This window comes from Idiotropiscis lumnitzeri, chromosome 13 (genome assembly GCF_059441095.1).
Source record: "Idiotropiscis lumnitzeri isolate Australia: NSW breed Sydney's pygmy pipehorse chromosome 13, RoL_Ilum_1.0, whole genome shotgun sequence".
Lineage (NCBI taxonomy): Eukaryota > Metazoa > Chordata > Actinopteri > Syngnathiformes > Syngnathidae > Idiotropiscis > Idiotropiscis lumnitzeri.
Genome location: NC_142403.1, coordinates 18149126 through 18170122, shown reverse-complemented (window position 1 = coordinate 18170122; position 20997 = coordinate 18149126). Strand labels below are relative to the sequence as shown.

Here is a 20997-nt window from a genome sequence, read left to right as displayed (position 1 = left end):
GGGTGATTCACTTTTACGCCGACATTTTGGCGATGAGCATGGAAACTGTTCAAGACATTGATTGGATGTAAAATCAACACCCCTATCTATCTCACTTGAAAGAAAACAGAACATTTAGCTTGATTCAACCTTTGGGGATTACCATGACCTGAGTGATCGAGAGTCTAGAGACATAAAGAACGAAAAAAAAAAAAAAATCCAAGCAAGGCAAGGGCTTTGGTATTTTTCATTTCTATTGTGACCGTAAGTCAGATGGGCAGTTATGCTATTAGGCCAACAATCAACGACTACTACCGCTTATTTAAGTGATTCCTTTGCCAGATGGTATAAAGCACGGGCGCAAAGTCTTCCGTGCTGACTGCGCATTGACTCTTTTTACGCACGAAAGCAGTGAATTAATGAGGCCAGACAAAGTGTCGCAAACGAGCCTAAGTGCACAGAAGAGAAATCATTCTTATGGGCCTCTAAAACTGCATCAGTGGCTGCCGAAGTTGAACACCGTCACTTTATATGCAGTAGTATAAGATATATATTATTTATCACGTGTGGCTCTTGAACACCAAAGTCAGTGAGCCACCGCGGTTGCACTTGCTGCAGTTTCGACGCGTTGAATTTCTTGTCGGGCCAACAAGGAGGAAAAAAAAAGAAAGCATGGATTGTAATTTCACTCATGGGTGCAGCACTTCATTATGACCAACTCATATTGCCATCATTCATGACACCACGGCTGGACAAATAAAATACAGAAACACACTTACTACCGAGTGTTGGACGACCTAGTTTCTCTTGAAAGGTTCCTCTTGAAAATGACCTCGCAAGTGTATCTGCAATTAAATCCACACTTTGTCTTGAAGGCCTTGACTGCCCACCACTGCTTTGGATTGGATTTAGGTCATAAAGAATTAAAATGGCTCACTTTCAAAAGTGTTTCTCATGGATTTCACTGACATTCACACGTCTCATCTCTTCGGTGTGCATTTGTGCATTCAGTCCCAGTACACACACGGTAGGTGTCTCAGGACAGCAGAATACATCGAGATTTAGAGAGAGGGACGTCTAAAAAAAAATAGACTTAAGCCCAAGCGGGAGAATATAGCCCATAGGGATTGACTGCTGGGTTCAAGAGGCAGATCAAAACACGATCCACACCAAAGACCCAAAGCGCAAAAAAAAAAGACACGGGGTCGTGGCCGACAGCAGTGGCCAGAAAAGAGAAAAATCTGAGTGTCAGAAAGGAACCGGGCAGACAAATCAATTGGCTTCCCTGAGCTGGCGGACAACCTGAAACATCCATCCGCAGAAACACTGGTAATAAGCCACTCTGGCTTGCCCCCGATTCATTTCATCCTCGGCCCTCCGTGCCAAACATCGGCACACTTCAACCTTTCTCTGCTCCTGAATTCAACTCGCCAATTTGTTTGAAGGCCGGATGGAGGGCTATTGATATTGCTGGCCGTCTGGGGTCCCGCTCGGAAAGCGATTAAAGTCGGGAAGGCTATGGGTACAAACGTACCGATTTTTTAACGAGCAGCTGAAATTTTCATTTGATTTTATTTTATTTTTTTTTTTTTTTACACGACGTAACAGACACCATACATGACAAGAAAAATCACATGAAAATTACATGACTGTCATTGTGCCATGAGACACAGTTTGTGTATGGCTTTGAATTACCAAAGTGCTGACAAACAAAGCAAATCGCCAATAGACACACGTGAGGATATATTCTTTATCCTCTTATCATCTACTTATATTACTGCAGCAAAGTAAATCACTCATAGTAGTTGTGAAACTCTTCTTTATTTGTGTCTGCATGTATTACGATGCCGACATGCAGCCACCAGGAGGCAATGCAATAAATTCATCACGATGCATAATCGGCTCAGTTTATTATAGTCTATCTAAAATATGTTCTTCTTATTATTTATGTTATATATTTTTTTTATCTTTACTTTTTTTAAACCACATTACAAAATGCTTAGTACTTTATTCTTGTGCTTGTGGAGACTTAAACGTATTAATAGCGTTGCCATTCATTTCAAAGGCGAAAGATTTGATTTAAGAAACACGTTTTGAGTTACGAGCATGATCACGGAACAAATTAAACTTGTATCCCAAGGCACCACTACATATAATACTGTATGAGGAGTATGGTTCTTGATCAGCTTTTTTTCATTTGGCAGAGTGGTCAAAAAAAAATGCAAAGGTCTAACACCGTAACAAAGCCACGGAAGGAAACACGGGAAAAGAAAAAAAGATGTGCAGACATAAAGTGGCCCTTGGTGCAAAAAGACTTAAGACAAGCTACAATTATTGATCACGGTGAAGTTTATATACTCCCACCTACAGTATAACCCCTTCGAGGACACACTAACCTCTCTCCTATTCTCTTTTCTTCCATCTCGAGCTGCCCACCCCCGTTGCCCTTTCCCTCCCTCTGGTAATCTCCTTTGCAGTACACCTGACAACTACAAAAGGTTAGCACGACGCCGGCGTTTTATTCCTGGAATCATCCGATAAGAGCCGTCCATTCAAATGTCAGACTGGAAGAAACATGAGGATTATGCAAAGGAAGGTGCTAATAAAAAAAAAAGGAAAAAAAAAAAAGGGGGTGTCAAAATAAATTGACAACTAATCAAATACATAAAAAAAAATGTGAATAAAAGCATTACAGCAATATATGTCTTTGAAAAACCACAATATTTAGAAAATAATTTTTTTCAAGTTCGGCGGGCCACATTAAAACGTTTAACGGCCCGCGTGTGGCCCGAGAGCCGTAGTTTGCCCACGCCTGCACAACACAATACCAAATAAACAACAATAATTGGTTAAATAATCAGCCATCGGTGAAAAAGGTTTTGCAAAATACTTTAATGTCGGACAAAATTTGATTTAAGTCGCGGAATAATCGATGAATTAATAGACAGAATAATCAATTGTGAAAATATTGAATATTTAATGCTTTAATGATTTTGTTATTATACATGTTTTCTTTGTATTGTGGATCGTCAAATCTTCTGGTTGCGTACGCAAGTAATTCATTTATGATTATGTCTCACGCTGATTTCGCACAGTCAGTCGTCAAAGAACCCCCAAAAAACAGTTCCAGAGTGCCACGTCATGGGTTGAACTCACAAAAACGGTGGGCAGAAGGCAGTGCTCCAAGAAATTTTCAATTAAAAACACATTGCGGCTGAATATTACACAGACGGCGCCGTGAGAAATGATTTTAATTTTCTCTCCGCTTTGCCGCCACGGTGGCGCGCCCATCAGCTATCAGCCAAATCAATGACAACATGCTGTGACAAACAAGCGCGAGCGCCAGTGGCGCGAAAGAGTGAGAGAGGCGACCCATGTTTGTTTGGCGGCGGCTCAACAAAAGCGAGCGAATGAATGAAAAACAATTAGTAAGGGAGGCGAGAATGCAGTCGATTATGAGGGCCATCTTGTAAGATTGTGTCGACATTGATTTGTTGATGGTGGGCGAGGATCTTTGTTTCGCCCACCGTCCACCTAATTGCACTCACGCCGACCGTCTAATTACTCGACGCGGATCTGGATACTCTCGGCTCATTGCTGTCTGGACTGGGAAAAAAAATAAAGAACGGGTTTACCATGTTGGGGTTCGAATTTTAGCCTCAGAATTTGCTTGGTACAAAATTCCCGTGCTTAATATTTTTGGTAACACTTTATTTGAAGTTGAATCTGATGCGAGCAGGCGGGACAGAAAAGCAATAGATAAATGTTCTCTCAAGTTTAAAAATGGATCTGAGCGTTTGCATTCTGTGGCTGCCTCTGCCGCGGTCGGTTGCTACCTTTACACTTTCCCTTTTCAACAGGTAAATCCAGATCCGGGATTTCGTTCCTGGACAGCCAAAATTTCAAGTGTGTCAAGCCGATATATTTGTTGAGCAGATTTGTTTATCCCTGCACCCCCCCCCCCCCCTAAAAAAAAATCACATAATTGACGATAACGAGCGGGGAACGTACCTGGTGGGATGAACTCAAAAGCCCAGTTGGGTACCAGGATACCAAAAGGGTGTTTCGTGCCTTTGTTGTCGGTCACCGTCGGAGTGTTCCGTTGGTCCGGCTTGGGAGTGGAGCCCTTGGAAGGTATCCAATGACTTCCGAACACAAATGACTCCGACACCGCCAACCTGGACTCCATTTCTGTTCCGGCGACTTTTGAATCTGTCACACTGCTCGTCAGCTGACTGGCGCTTGTTGTTGTTGATTCCACTGAGACGTCGCCCGTCGCGTTGCTCGTGGTCTCCTCCAGCCATGAGATAGAAACAGATGGTTCCTCCGCAGAGGAACTTTTTGAGGAAAGATCAAAGGCGACGGCGGGATTTGTGCTCGGAGCGTCACGGGTGGTCAGAAGCGGTGCCGTGGTGATTTCCGTGGTAGTCAGCACAGCTAGGGAGGACTCCGGTGTGGGAGTGGCCACCTTGGCTGCGCCGCGGCCAGGCTTTCTTCCCGCGCCTTTCCTTTGCTTCTTAAGAACGGGAGTGAAGCCACCACGAGTGCCGCTTTCTCCTCTTTGCGACGAAGAAGAAGAAGCCGACGAGAGTTCGTCAGCAGGTCGGTGGACGTAGATGATCTCACCTCTGGCCTCCTCGGCTGTTTGAGGCAAGGAGGTCGTGGTCGGCTGCGCCACGAGCTGCCACCGGGACGAAGTCGTGACTTCAGCCACAGTCACCAGCTCACTATGGCTTTGACGGAGTGAAGTCTCGGATTCAGGACTGCCGGGAACAGTATTAGCAAAGTCGACAAGAAAACCTGTCCCCTCACCGCTCCCCTCCAGCTCCTTTCTCGGATCCGGCCCAGTTGAGGTAGTTGTTCGTTCCTCATTGCCATCTTGGTCCCTCCCCTCACCGGAATAGTTTTCTACCGGGTCCTGGCGAAAGGAGTCAGGCAGGGTGATCATCTCCAGGGGCCCCGATTTGGCTTCCAGAGGATCCCACGAGCGGCTTCGGTCAACATTCCTGGGAAAGCCGACTCGGAAGCGCCGTGATGACTTGATGGCCCACGCTGGGCCGTTTTGGGGAAACTTGACCCCTTCGCTGGGGCTTGATTTGCCTTCAGGGCCCACTGCAGTTATCCCTACGAGGAAGACAAAGGGAGAGTATTTCAATTGATTGCATTAACAGGAGGAGGGTAGTTGGGGCTTTCTTTAATTTCATGGACGTGGAATTGGCAATTAAACCTCAAGACCGGCTTTTCGGAGAACAGTCCAGGAAGCTCAGTGCTCTTCGTGTGAACATGCGAGCAACTCTTAAGTGAACCACAATCTGGAAACTGGGAAGTAGTGTTTTAGTCAAGACCACACATTATGTTTGTAACGAAAAACAATTCTGCTGTTATTTTTTGAAATACTACAATGAAAGAAATCTCAAATCCAAGCAGAGTTGTTGTTTCACGTCTTCTACAAATTCTGCAATCATATTCTTTCAAACTGAATTGTTCTGACAAGCCATGATAAACGTCAGGCCTGGTCTTGATAAAAAGTCTGTCAGAAGCGGAGATAAGACGGAGTGAAAATGTCTTTGAGTCTCAAGACTACAGGGAAGGACATACGCTTTAAAGATTTGACAATTTATTTTGTCTTTACAAACGTGCAATACACTTCAGGCCATCTCGCAAAAAAAATAAATAAATATTTGAATCACATAAAACCGTCCATCCACATTGGATAGCGCTTCTCCTGCTCAGGGATGCGACGAGTTGGAGCCTCTCCCGGTTGACTTAGAGCAAACGGCAGACGACACCCCGGAGTGGCTGCCAACCATTCCCTCGCACACCATCGCTGACTGGCAACTGAAACCAACGCTGCCCGCACCGAAGCCAGGTGACCGTACCACGGCTCCATTAGTGATCAAAACGGATCTGAGGACTGAGAAATGCGCATGTGATCTCTCGCAACTCCCTCGCCTCCGTTTTCCTAATCCTGGCTGCTTTCTTTTGGATACAAAAACAAACAAAACAAAAAAAATGTTGCGCAATAAAACTGTCCAAAGCTCAGGTGTAATAACCAAAAATGCAACACTGAAGGCTCAGACGGCAGTTTAACTTTGGAAACGGAAACACAAGCTGTGACGTGACTGTCAGCCACTCAACTGAAATAATTTTGGCCCGATCCGAGCCACTTTCAGCAATCTGGATAGCTTTGGCTTCAAGCTATTCATTGCCACTACCAGTTGAAGTTGAATGTCAAACTAATCATCAAATAAAGAGTATTTTTTTACTTTGCTTTTTGCTAAAAATGCAAAAACAAGTTTAAATCTTTACATTGTATTTACCGTATTTTCCGGACTATTAGCGGCTACTTTTTTCCTCGATTTTGACCCATGCGGCTAATACAACGGAGCGGCTTTTCTGTCGATTTTTCTTTCACCACTAGGGGCGCTCTATTGTCCTGAAAATACGCAAAATAAATCTTGATTTTATTTTCTTCTCTAGGCTCTGTTCTGTTTTAATTAGCAAAGTTGTTGCCGTGTTAAAAGACACTGTTTTAAAATCGTTCTGTACATGCAGTAAGCAACACATTTTTTTTCAACATAGAAAATTGCGGCTTATCGTCTGGTGCGGCTTGTATATTGTTCCAGGTTTCTCTCAGTAATAAAAGAGATTCTCATGTACTGAGTTGTCTCTCAAGTGCTCTCTGTAGTCTTTAAACGTGGCTGCACAGGAGCAGTAAAAAAAAAAAAAAAATAAATAAAAAACATTAGCATGCAAGCGGGAAATTATTTTCTTGTATATTTTATCTTAATTCACAAGCGGTCGGCAGGCCCCCGCTGGAGACATTTGACTGTGCGTTTTGGACCGGAGCGTCTCAGCGTAATTGATTGAGCTGTTTGAGCACCGCACATGCACAAAAAAATAAATAAATAAATAGAAAACACGAAAAGCGTGACTGGAGGATGTCATTTCACACGTCTCGGTTTCTCTCCTCCGGATTGTTTGACGGGAACAACTTCTTGTGTTTTTGTCGTTGCGGCGAGAGACGCGATAAGCGAAACCACTCGGTTCGAGTTTATTTAGACCAAGTGGTCCCCCAGTTTCTTATCTGCTCCTGGACTTAAAGCAGACACCGTCTTCAGTCATCAATAATTCATCCCGTCAGAATTTGTGACTCATGGCTGCTTTGTGTTTATTTAGGCCAGTGGTGTTATTGAGCGGACGCGGCGACGCTAACCCCGACGTCATTGCTTATCGACTGTGTAAACGTATACAGAATAGATTATCCACCAGAGGGAGAACATACACAAATAATGTACGCATGAAATATTAAAAGGCAAAATCTATTATTCAAAAGCTATTGCCTGACGATTAAGTGAGGTCTGCGAGCGTGGGAATCATTTCCATAGGAGGCAGGCAAGCCTAATTGCCGCTAAATACTTTTACTACGCCCACTGATGAACAAAAAAAGCATATTAATGGGGATTAATCATGCAGTAATGGCCCACGTCAATCATTCGATAAAGAATACGGTACGTATGGCGTTGTTGTGGAATGCAAGATAAAAAAAAGCTCACCAAGTATTTCGTGATATAAAAGTAAAGTACAATTCCCAAGCAACTGTTCAACCTTCTACAGCTGTGCAGTAACAGCAAAATAAACATTATTTTCCGGAGTATAAGGCGCACCCGCATATAAGCCGCGCCAACTCACTTTGGGGGGAAATTTTTTTTTTTTACCTTTTAACACAGCAACAAATGTGCTAATTAAAACAGAACAACCCCAAGAGAAAAAAAATAAAGATTTATTTAGCATATTTTCTGAACTTTAGAGCGCCCCTAGTGGTGAAAAAAAAAATCCACAGAAAAGCTGCTCCGTTGTATTAGTCGCATGGTTCAAAATCTAGGAAAAAACTTGCGGCTTATAGTCTGGAAAATACGGAAAATTGCGCAGAGAGTCATATCAATACTCCCTCGCACTGACAACAGAAAGCTGTTGACATACTTGGCAAACAACAACACGAACGTGAAACGTTGCAACACAAACTCCCTGCGACTCCGCTTCACTGGCATAAGAATCCCCTCCGGAGTCGGGCAGAGGTAATATTAAACTGCTGGCGGAGGGTGACAATGCGAGAGACACTCGAGAAAGAGAGATGTGCGGTGAACAACACGGCCACCCATCTGCAGGTATGACATTTAATATAAAAAATAAAAAAAAAAAGGTTGCAGGAGAAGTTATTGCAAGGCTGTGTGAATCATGTCAGGAGCACCTGACAGCTCTTCTGTCACATCAATTTGGTTCTCCCGGGGTAGTTGCTGGAAACATTGGGAAGGAGGCATGTATTTCTTTGACGGACACACAGAACTCCACTGCAAAGTTCAAGCCAACTTGTTTATCTGCACAGTACATCTTAAATCTTGAAATGTGACGTTGTCCAGTTAGCTCATAAAAACTGAATTTGGCCAATTGACTTCGGTTGATAAACGAGGACATTTTTTAATCATTTATTAGGGGTTAAACCTCGAAATTGATTGAAACAAGACACTATGTTCATTCTAAATAAATGACAAAAATTATAGAACAAAGTCGGTTTGGGCCTCGTCAAGCTCTCCAGGTTCTTCTCGGTTAAACAGTTTGCCAAATTTGTGGTGTAGGTTTAAATGTCACAATTAAATTTTATGGAAGTAGATGTGTGCCATCTGAGTTTGAACTAAAATTTGAAAAAAAGTCATTTAGTGCCATTGACGGCTTAAGTCGTCAAATGTCCCTTTTTTTTTACCTGGCTGGTAGTGAATGAGTTAAATGTGGATTTTTCAATGTTAGAAAAAAAAATAGAAAATATGTCCCGAATTATTGTTTTTAATTTTTTTTTCATTAACTCAAAAAAATTGTGTCAAAACACAAACTACAAACACAGATGGCACAAAAATACCCTAAACGATAAAGAAATTTGTAGTTCGTTTTGTAACAAATAAATGGGACAAAGTCATGTTCTGACTTCTCACAGTACACAATTTGGAGTAAAGAAATGCAGATGATCGACAATCCTTCGTCCCAGCTGAACACCGAATCAAAGACAAAGTAGAGGTAAATAAATAAATAAAAAGCTCTTACCATTATCAGCAAATTTGCCCTCCAGCTGTGTGGTGGACTCACTTTTCCTTGTGATTTGTACTGCGGGCAATAATGGAAAGAGTGCCACCTCTTCTTTCTCCTGCTCGGACAGACCATCCTCAGCGCTCTGTAATCCACCCGCATTGAGAAACCTGGAGTGCGTAGCGTCACTCTCGTGCTCCGGGATGGCGTTATCACCGCCGCCCTTATTTTCACTGGCTTGTGAGGTCAACGTCTGACTCCCGTTGGAGGTTCCCGCCATCCCAGCACCAGCCCAGTACTTGAAAGGCTTCATGAGCGTGTTGACAAAATCAGCCAGCATGCTTTTCCCAGAGTCAGGTTGGGTGGTGGTCGAGGCCGCTGATGGGAAAGTGTCATAAGAAGCATCTTCCTCCTCTTGGGCCGAACCTCCGTGGATCTCCAGCTCTGCCGGGGCGTTGCTGCTTTGCGGGTCGTCAGATCCTTCCAGGCGCAATGGGCGGGCTGGGTCGCCATCTTGTCGGGTATCCCAACCCTGGTCAGGCCTCAAGTGGATGACCACATGCTCGTCAGAGATGTCAGAGTTGTTCGAGGCTTCTTCATTCAAGTCCGTCAGGCCCGTCTTGGGAAATGGAGCGCTCGGTTGGGTGCGGCTGAGTGGGGAGTCGGGCTGTGCAGCTGGGATGGTGGCGTGGAGTAACTCGAGGGACTTGGCGACTGGCACGTCTGCAGGCTGGTGGGCTAAAAAACACACACAATAGACATTTTTAATCTTTAACAAGTTTTTGATGAAAATTGCATCTTTATTATTTTGTACTTGCGTATTTTCTGAACTCTAGAGCGCCCCCTACCGGTGAAATAAAAATCCACAGAAAAGCCGCACCGTTGTATTTGTCGCCCGGTTCAAAATCGAGGAAAAAAGTAGGTGAATCCCTGCAAAGCTTGCCAGCTCACATCAACATAGTTCCTTGGCACCAAGATGCCACAAGTTGAGCCAAAGTAACGTAATATTGTTTTATGACCGGCAATAAAATAAAAAAATAGAAAACTTTATTTGTTCGGTTTTGCCTTCTTTCACTTCATTCCTTGTCTCAATTTTAATTGCCTGAACTCTCGCTGGTCCCGGACTGCTGCAGGCATGGTGTTGTTGGGGGTAAAATCACCAACATGGGAGTAAGTTGTGTAGCTTGGCCTGCGCTTGTAAAAAGGAAGTCTATTATTAAGGCCAATATTGACATTTTCATCTGCTTTTAGCTTTCGGCAGAACATAATTTCTTTCAATCCTTTGCGTTGTACAGATGATGATCTACGAGCTTTTCTCTAGCTGCTGTTTGTTGTTTTGTTAACTTAAAATCAATTGTTAGTCACAAAGCTTTATGATGCGACACCTTGGAATAGCAAATGTCAATCATTCTTACTTGGTTGCGGAATTATAAATACCAGCATAGGAATGTGCCTTTGAATGTAAATTTGTTTATTTGCCCCTCAAAAGGCAAAAACATGCTGCAAACCTCAAAAAGTTTAGCAAAATGACAAACAAAAACAGCTTTTTGCCATTGTAAATAAACAATAAAAATGTCGAGACACTTCTGAAAAGAAAGACAATGAACCAAGGTGAATATTAAAAAATATTAAAACATATATAAAATATATATATAAAAATAAAATTAAATAAATAATAAAAAAATAAAAATTAAAAATTAAAAATAAACATAAGAATTAAAAATTGTATGTGTCTTTTTATGTATTTATGCTTTTGATTCATTAGATTTTGATTTTAATTAATTTGGTTAAACATTTTTACATAATCCATTTAAAATCAAATTAGAATTCATTTTATTATTTAATTGAACTGTTTTACATATTTCACAACCACATTTGACCTTTTATTATTTTTAACTTCATCTGCAACTGACTTTGCCCATCGGTCCATTTTAATAAAAATGCCCAACCGCTGGATAGGGCCTTTTTTTAGTGTGTTGTTGCAAATTAAAGAGCCATTCGGTTCTACAAGCATGCGGTAGTACTACCTCGGTAGCAGTAAGCGTCAAACATGGCCGTGGTGTCGGGGAAGCCGGTCCGATTGGGGTTGCTGTAGACCGTTCGAACGCCGGGCTCGTTCCCGCCGCAGTTCCTGCGCGGGACGTTGATGGGGTAGCGCACGCTGCCGTCGGCCAGCCAGCCCGGGTCGCACTGGTCCAGGCCGGCCTGCCAGGCCAGGAACAGCTGGCCCACGGTGGCAAGCTGGGCTCCCAGCGAGTGGCAGTGGGTGGAGGCTGTGGTCAGATTCAGTTTCTCTTCCACAGTGGAGTGAAACACTTCACCTGGGAGGGAGAAAAAGACAGCTCAGTTTTGCTTACAGCAGGGATTCACAAAATGTGTGACGTCTCCATCTCATGAGGCTTAATATATATATATATATATAGATATATATATATATCTATATATATATATATATATATATACATATATACATACAAGCCCAAGTTTTCTATGTTGAAAAAAAAAAAGGTTGTTTACTTTTGTTTGTTTTTTATGGGAGGCTTGAATGGAATAATGACATATGAGTATTTTAAGTTACGAACATGGTTACAAAATGAATTTCACTTGAAGGTCACGGCACCACTGGAATGAATAGAGCCCCTTCAAATAATTCACAAAGTCCAAAAATTCTGCAGCATTCTTGATGCGACGCCACGAAAAGAAGCCTCGCCATAAAATGACTCTGACATCATTTCTTGCAAGTTAACAATGATGACTAAGGCATTGCATAACAGAAACAAACCCAACAAACATGTAACGACCGACAACGAAAGTCCAAGGCCTTCACGGGCGCGTACAAAAGTAAACGTCTTATTATGCAAGTGATCGCAGCAATTTCTGCGTTTATTGGCGATAACTGGAGCGCATAATACAAGTAAACAGAATGACTACAAGTAACTCAAATTAAAAAAAAAAAAAAAAAAAAAGTCTGCAGCACTCAAGGGCACATATGTGTGCACAATCCGGATGTCACCTCCACAGTGCAAAATAAAAAAGAACTGATCCACTCCAAATAATCCACATTGTCAGACCGGGACAAATGAGCATTCGGTTCCGGTGGCTGCCGGACTAAAACCCGAAGCAAGGACCCTGTCTCCTCGGGGGGCCTACCTTGTAGCCTCTTGGCAAAGCAGTAGACATCAAACAGCTCGTCCGGGAACCGATTGCCATAGTTACGGATGCCGGGTGAGTCGTCACGATCGCCATAGCAACCGGGCCGAGGCGACTGGATTGGATACCTGCGGAGCGCAGCAAGAGATGGTTGAACAAAAACAGACAGTGAGGCCAATTCTTCAATGTCTACTGTAAACTGATTTTTTTTTTTGCATTTGGAAGTGACAGTGAATAAAGTGATAAAGTGAGTAAGATTAAAGATCTTGAATTTTTATTAGTTTTTGGTATTGACATCAACAAACTTTTACAATTTTCCCCATGCTTTTACCACAGCTTTTTTTCTGTTATTTTTTTATTTTGGTATATGATTTCCTCCAGTTTCATGCGTTGCGATGCTGAGGGAGGCACTGTTTTTTTTCCCGCCGTACTACAATAAAGTGTAATTGCACCTCCACTCCAGTAGTTGGCAGTGGCACTCTCATTGCACATTGTGTGTATTAAATCTCCGGTGTAGGTTTGTTTTGCAACAAAAATGCTATTATTTATAGTTGCGGCGGAGAGATGGTGGTGGTGGTGGTGGTGGGGGGGCACCAATTGTTTTCTTCTTGCAAGGGGGGGGGGCGTAACAGAAAATAATTGAGAGGCACTGCTCTATAAGGTTTAAGTCTGGGGATTTACTTCATGACGTAGGGAATGGATGGCCGGATAAGTATATTTTCTGTCTTTGCCACCACTGGTAACCTTCGCTCAAGACTTAATGATTAATATTTAGTTTGACTTGAGGCGTATTTCTCCAAATTGTCCCACTTTATTGAGGTTCCAATGTTAGGAATAAGTGTCTTCTTCCAAGATAAATTACTCTCATTATCTCTTTGGCTTTAATCATATTTAATTTGAAAATTACCCAAAGAAGGAAAATGAAAACTCCGTGTGATAAAAAAAAAAAAAAAAAAAAACATGCCCCAATGGTGTAATAAAGTGCAAGCATGCCATTCATAACATGTCACAACACGCTCAAGGCAATTAAGAAACAACAAGTCGTTCCCTTCAGTGTTGAATAATTATACATCCATCTCGGTTGGTGATTGTTTCGAAACACAATTCATACTCAAGGGAGGCCAAGCTGGGAAGTCAGTGAAAGGTTAAAAGCATTCGAAATTCCTCCCGGTGCTTTGGTGATCCGTATTCTGGCACCAGCTTTAGCTTTTGTTTCACATGGGGATGATTAAAAACACTCTAAAAATACCGTACATGCGGCAAACACACAATCACGCACTATAGGATTTTTTTTTTTCAGATTCTCTTTTCTTGGGGAGGGGTCTCGCCTCTCAGCCCCCCCCTCCAGCTGACGAATCAATGGCAGCCGAGCTATTAATTGGACACTTGGCTGATGTTCGCTTTGAGCCTCCTCAATCCGGACCAATTAGCCGTGTCCCCAGTGGAAACATGGGGAGTACGAGGGAAGGCAGCGGGAGAGGGAAAAAAAAAACAAAACAAAAACAACCTGCCGGCAAGACAACAGTCAGTCAGTCTCCTTGACGACCGCAGGAAAGTGTAATTAAAATGTAAATATGAGCAACTAATGCTGACGGCCTGGAATGACTGACAGTGGGGAGCTTTTTTCAAGCGTGTGCACAAACGCCATTAAGCGCCATCAAGGAGCGCCTACATACTCTGAAAATAGTCTTTGGCCACCGTCTTCTAGAGTTCATGACTTGCTGTTCTCTAACAAGCGGCTCAACGGTCCACTTCTATTCCAAGCAGTATTTCAGCATTTCTGATTCAACTGGTGATGAGAACATTTCGTTTTAAGCATCGTAATGGTGATGCGCAACACTACACATTAAGTTAAACAAACTAGTAAAGCAAATAAGTCAAACTTAATTCAACTGAAATTTGACATGCATTCACTAAGCATGATTAGAAGGCGCACGGTTGAATTTTGAGAAATTTAAAGGGTGTGCGTTACAGTCAAAAAAATATAACACAATACGGTGTTACATCTGGGCCTGCTATTTCGGTTGCATGATACCTTATGCCAGGGGTGTCAAACACAGTGGGCCGAAAAGTAAAACTTGAACAAAGCCGCGGGCCAGCATTTAATTTTTTTAAAAACAAGATAAATGCTGATTTTTCTGGGAATCTTTTTTTTTAATGCAATACAATTTTTAAATTTATTTTTAAAATTACTATGATCATTTTCAATGTGGCTATTATCATTTTGAGTGTTACTATTATCATATGAAATGTAAAACGGTATAGTAGTCATTTAGTATAGGCCCGCGGGCCAAATATTATTACACATAGGGCCAAAATTGGCCCGCGGGCCAGAGTTTGACACCTATGCCTTATGCAATGTAGTGGAAAGATCACTTTTTTCTACCTGTCAAAATACATTGCTGGCATAAATAAACCAATATGACAATTGACAATTCCCAGTCACACGAGGAAAGAGCCTCACCGTACGGTCTGGTCCGACAGCCACCCGGCGTCACAGTTCTCATATCCGTCGGCGAAGGCAGCCTGCAGCTGACCCGGCGTGGCGATGGAGGCCGAGTTCTCAGTGCACACCCGCTTGGCGTCAGGGAAGGACAGGACGTAACGGTCGGGGGGTGCGCGGTAATGAAACAGCACGCCTGGAGTGGAGAGACACGAGAGACGTCAACTTGGGAGCATTCAAACACGAGCGTGTACAAGCGGTGTGAATTGTAAACAAAAAAAAAAAAAAGCCACATGGACGTCATTGTTACACGCTGACGCGTCCATCTGTGCAGCCACTGGAGGATATTTGCATCAGACAGCGGCTTTCAAAAACAAACAACAAATGTCACCTTCGAACATGGCTCCACTCACTTTTCTATAAAAAAAATAATAAATAAATAAAAAATTGGCACGGTGCATCCAAAACTTTAATGTTTTCCTCTGGACTAAGACTTTTTTTTTTTGTCTCTACAAATCAGCGAACAAGTGTATTCTTCCTTTGTCATCACATCAGCCTCTTTCAGATGCTTGTTTTATTTTTGTCAGGTAAAAATGCGCGCTCTCGCGAGTTAATTTCATCTGGTGACCGACTAGGCCCTGATGAATTGCCCCCGTTGTTTTTGGCAGTCGGTTTAGTCTGTCACGATCCTTCCTGGCTGCTCGCCGACGGCGGTGGAATTTTCCACTCTGCCACCTGGCCACGCTTCAGCTCGTTGGCCAGCCACCTTACATCTGCAACGCCCCGATGAGGATTGTCGTCAGCCAATGGCATGTCTAACTTTACAGTGTTAAAATTCAAGTCCGATCTTGACCTCCGCTTTCTGTTTTGCCTTCACTGGATCCGTCAGCCTGCTTTCAACCTGCCTATCTTTGTCAGCTGGCTCAGAAAAAAAACACTCCACCAGGAGCACAGGATGAGCTTGCGGTCTGTGGAATTTCCACAGCCGTGAAAGGTAGCAAGCCGTATATATTTCCTTGCCAATCACGCAGCTCCGCGTCCAATCGACGATCGTCATGACGATTGACATGAAACCGGCGGGTATCCGGCTACTCACGCGGTTACTTGATCAGAGTGACGCAGATCCATGTGAAATGGAGAGTTGGGTGTCCGTGAGCCCATTCGCACTCCAGGCTATTGGCATTCTATATCCTAACGGGTTGTCCGTTTCCAGAAATATCGAGGCGATCCAAACAGATATGCAAGTCAACTGTGTGCTTGAGTGAGGTAAATTCTCGCTTCTCGCACATCATCATATTCTTGCTGGAGAAGAACAGCAAGGGACCGTTCGAGGGTAGACTCACAGTGCACTATGAATATACAATCGGAACATTTCTTGGCCCTCCAGAGTCATAAAAAATATTCTATATACTGTAGCGCTCATCGGGTATGTAACTTATGTCCCTACGTACACAATTATATTTTCAAGTGAATATTTCCATCGCTGTAATAGACTCTCTCCTGCCAAAAAAGTGGAGCCCCAGCCTGTAAAGTACCTTCCAACGCAACGTTACCTCTAATTGTCAGGCTATTTTAGACTCAGATGCCGGAAGAAAGCAGCAGAAGATACTCTCGAAAATATTTGAGTCCTCATGAAATGAGAAGCTGCTGCTGGCCTTCTACCACTCGTCCATCGAGAGTTGGCTGACTTTCGGTGTCTCTACCTGGTACGGCAGCTGCACTGAGGCAGACAGAGTGAGGCTCCGGAGGACAGTCAAAACAGCTCAGATTATTATTGGCTGCCCTCTCCCCTCCCTGTCGGACAACGACACCACCCGGTGCCTCAGCAGAGCTCACAAGATCGTCGAGGACAATACTCAGCCGAGCTCACAACTCTTCGACCTTTTGCCCTCTTCATGTTGAAAGCCCTAAAAGTAATACATTTCCACACACTTGAGTTTCCAAGCAAATCGCAAGCAGTAAACGGAGACAAGATCAGCATTATTTCAATCGGTATGCTTTTTTTTTTTTTTTGTGACGTTTTTGTTCAGTGCGGTGCTGTGAGAATCTCAAATATGTGCCGCAGCTCAATAAAGGTTGGGAAACAAAGCACTTGTCAATTAGAACACCATTTCAGCCGAGGCTGCCGGTTCTCCGGTTAAACCAGTTCCCCCACATAACCACGAGGGACTCAAACAATCAATAGCGCCATGTCTAAGAGACATACAATTGACTCGAAAATACGTGCGCTGAGAAGCTAAGCGGGTGACTGCGAGAAAAGCGTCGCGTGAGAAATTAACGGACTATCGAAGGAGGAGAGTTATATCATTTTAAATGGAGTCCGGAAGAAGATCCATGGGCGTTAATGTTATTGATTCAGCCAAGCGGTATCAATAATAGATATATTTTAAAACAAGCGTTTGAGCGGCGGAGAGTATAACGTGACGGCCAATTAAGAGCAAACCCCAGAGACGGCAACTCCTCGCTAGCCATGTAATTGGATTCCTTCTGAATTACGAGCGCTCCTCGAAGCTCGCTAATGAACGGTTCCACAGAGGTGGGATGTAAAAAGGAACGCATTCATATTTCCTTAGCAACGTGCACAGCAGCCGACACGCAGGAGAAAAGGAAGGCATGGGAGGCCTGATCGTATTGGGAAATAACATTTTGGCCCTGAAAAGGATTGGGTAGAAAAAGATGAGTTCTGTGTGTAATTCCTCAGTTTTGGTCAAAATAGTCACATTTTTGAAAAAAAAAAAAAAAAGAAAAGAAATCATGATCATATTCTTCACATTGATGTCATATTAGATTTTAGTGTTGAAATTTTACATTAGAGTTCTTATCCAATCAGCATTCAGCTAGCTCGTGTTGCCAGGCAGATTTCATAACACCGGTGGCACAAATTATTCATCCAAGGCCTTCAGATACAGTCCTGCGGGCGTCTGTTCTGTGTCTCAAGGGGGCTTTTACCGTTGATAGAAAGTTGCGATAGCCAATCAGATCACGAGTTGATGACAGGCCTTCTCGCTCACCTTACGTTGGAGCAGATGAACGTGTCTTGTGATTGGATACACACTCGTGAGGGGGCAGCGCTAAGCGGAATCAACACACCCGTAAGTCGCAACTGGCGACCGTTCCAAAATCTGAAACATATTCTTGATTTTTTTAAACCACAATGGTTAAAGGACGGAAAAGTGTGCATTTAATTGCAGATACGCTTGCGATTTTCAAGACCAACCTTTCAAGAGAAGCTAGGTCGTCCAACATTTAAGTGTCTCTCTGTTCATTATTTCTCCAGCTGTGGTGTCATAAATGATGGTAATATGAGGGGGGATTTATTCAAGTCGGACTGAGTAGAACGTCACTGAAGGCCTACGTATGAAATGCACGGCCCGCCACTGTGACCGGCATTCAATTGCAGACATGATGATAATAGCGTACGGTTATCTCGAATAGAGAAGAGTGTAATTATGCTCGCCGTTGCACAAATATGAAATGATGCAATGTTTTTCACCCATTAAGAGCCACCTCGCTCACTGTACACTATTTGACAATAGCCGGTGGCTTTTGGTTTCATTTCATGCATGAACATGGTCGGCTCAAGGGAATGATTTTTAATGGCTTCGCGTTCCCTCACCTTTATTTCCCTCATTGTCGTGTTATTCGGACCGTAAACAAGCTCGAGTGTAATGGCCGGATTAGCACGACCCGTCATTATTATTCATAGTGGCAAACCTCGGGTGCAAAAGGGCCAGCCGCACACAACCAAAGAGCAGAGTGTTAATTTGCAATAATAATTAGTGGAGGCCAAAAAGCGGCGCACTTGAATGACGGTTAAATGGTGTAATTACGGTCACCGCTCATCATATCATCATGACAAAACACGAAAGAAGCCAGTGCGGCGGGCTTTGTGTGTGTTTTTTTTTTTTTTTTCAAAACCATTCCATTATGAGTTATATTTACGACAAAGCAGTGATTAAATTGTGAAATCTATGTTTATAATAGATCTACTTTTTTAAAAAAATATTCTACATGCGTGTTACTGGTATTATGAATTCTGCCTGGCAACACAAGCTAGCGGAATTCTGATTGGATAAAAACTCTCACCGAAAAATATAACACTAGGATATGATATGATATGATAATTTTTTCTTGATTATGTTAGGCCAGCTTGAAGGCCTTGACCGCCCGCCACTGCATCCACTTAAATGGACCTTAAATGCAAACTCCTCACATGAAGCCCTCAAAACTGTGAGGCAAACATCCGACCCAGTACATCACCACGTTGTCGATGAATTACATTCCAATTTCTATCGAGCAGATGCTCGCGTAAATACGTCGCCGGAGAAGCTTGCCAACAATCATTTGACTTTGAGTAATTGAGTATAAATTACTGGAACAGGACACAATGACATGAAAATAATGAAATGAAAAATGATGGCAAGCGCTATAGTACGTTGTTCAGTGGTTGTCTCCCACTTTTACGTTTTCACGAGACACTGACCTGTGACCTCCAGCGGAACAGTGTCTCGCTCATCGTTAATGCCCACCACAACCTCACAGCGGTACAGGCCGGAGTCGCTGGATCGCAAGCCTGTCAGAGCCAGACTGGCATTGTATCGGTTGTCGCTGTAACCAGGCAGCGACACCCGGCCCTGGAAAGCCTTCTTCACCTGGCAGAGGACAGAAAATATGGACAAGTGAAATCTCAAGAACCCGATTGGTTCTTCTACCGTTAAGCATTACCTTGACAACATTGTCTTTGGCCACCAGGACCGACTGCTCCTTCCGCGAGCCGTCCGAGCCTTGCTGACCCCACACCTTGGTCCACTTGACGCGTGGCGGCTCGTGGGACGGGGTGGCGCCGTGGCGCAGGGTGAAGACACATGGGAGTATCACCGTCCTGGAAAGCTCCTCGCTGATGCCCTGATGGGTCACCTTGTGCATGCTCACCACAGGATCGGCGTCACTTAAGCCTGAGGATGAGAGGACATCGGACGCACTTACTTATTTTTTTATCGATAACCAGCAAATTTGCCAACCATAGTGAAGAGAGGACAAATTACCCAGGGAGTACATTTCACAGAGGTGGATGTTAAAAGAGCACCGGAGACAAAGCGGATAAAGCTTTAAGTACCTGGAAGGCATTAAAGAGCTTTACAAGTGAAAGGCCATTCACCATTTTACCATATGAGACAAGGGACCATTACGGAACAAACAAGCCAACAAAATAAGACCAAACAAAAAGGGAGCAGGCTATCGCGCTAATGTCTGCCTGAATGATGTGTTCATTTCATTTTTGATATAATAATTAAAACACGACCAGCCAAGTACAAAAAATGCATCTTGGACGTCTTTCGCCGTCAATGGTAGTAAATGAGTTATAACACGGTGAATTATTGTGTAATGCTGCCAAATGACCGCATTGCGTCATTTGGCTATTTTATTACAAACGTCCTTTGCCTGTAAGGACAAGCATCATTGCTAAGCTCGAACATTGTCTGTCTCACAATGCCGGAGGGAGGAAAGGAGGTCGGGTGTACAAAGCAACATGAGAGCTTATCTAAAGCACAGACTAATGAATGGAGAACAAAAGGAACGGAGTGGGGGAAAAAAACTAAGAGAAAAGGTCGCACAGTAGGAGAAAATGAGCTGTTACAGGCGAGCACAACGGTCGCCGCTGGACATGTCGCAAGGGCTTGGTTGGAAGCGCCAAAAAAAACGGCGTTTTCTCCGCAAACCTCAAAATCAATTTCTAAATCAACATCCCACTTGAGTGAGCTTTTTCACCTCCAGTCACCCAAGTAAACTTTAAAGAGATGTTCTTTTTCATTGCACTATAAGTAGTGATGGGTAAATGAAGCTTCAAATCTGCTTCATGAACCAGTTGTAGTATTTTTGGACTCCAATAGATGGCACTCTCGGATCAACATTGGGTTGAAAGCACACTGACTTGCCATTTTTTTTAAACCCTTTATTTAAACCAACAGTGCCATCTAGAGGACACAAAAATGCAACAATGGTTTCATGAAGCAAATTTGAAGCTTCATTTTCCCATCACTAACTATAAGAGATGAGTCTAGGCGCGGCGTGCACGTTTTGTTCGCCTTTTGAAACTAAGTTGTCTATTTTCTAAGCTCTAAAAAAGCTTTAACATGTTGAAAATCACTAAAGTTGCTTAATAAACATGTACTTAAAGACATTTCAGCTAAGTCAAGTTTTGGAATTTTTTTTATCTTTCCAAATTTTGACTCCGTTTTACCCCTTTTTTCAAGAAATAAATATCGGCTTGAAATATCGGTTATCGGCCTCCATGACTTCTAATAATCGGTATCGGTAACGGCCCTGGAAAAAGCAAATCGGTCTAT

General features: G+C 43.1%; 1 protein-coding gene across 4 annotated transcripts in view; it reads right to left on the bottom strand.

Moving 5' to 3' along the window:
* Positions 1 to 20997, bottom strand: part of ncanb (neurocan b) — a 90462-nt gene that overhangs the window by 38641 nt on the left and 30824 nt on the right. For all 4 annotated transcript variants that reach the window (XM_088313158.1, XM_088313159.1, XM_088313160.1 and 1 more), the window contains exons 3-9: positions 19376 to 19605; positions 19134 to 19302; positions 14672 to 14846; positions 12208 to 12335; positions 11085 to 11378; positions 9076 to 9795; positions 3991 to 5103 (exon numbers count right to left, since the gene is read on the bottom strand). In XM_088313158.1, the coding sequence (XP_088169284.1) occupies positions 3991 to 5103; positions 9076 to 9795; positions 11085 to 11378; positions 12208 to 12335; positions 14672 to 14846; positions 19134 to 19302; positions 19376 to 19605 (2829 nt within the window). The remainder of the gene's footprint in view (positions 1 to 3990; positions 5104 to 9075; positions 9796 to 11084; positions 11379 to 12207; positions 12336 to 14671; positions 14847 to 19133; positions 19303 to 19375; positions 19606 to 20997) is intronic.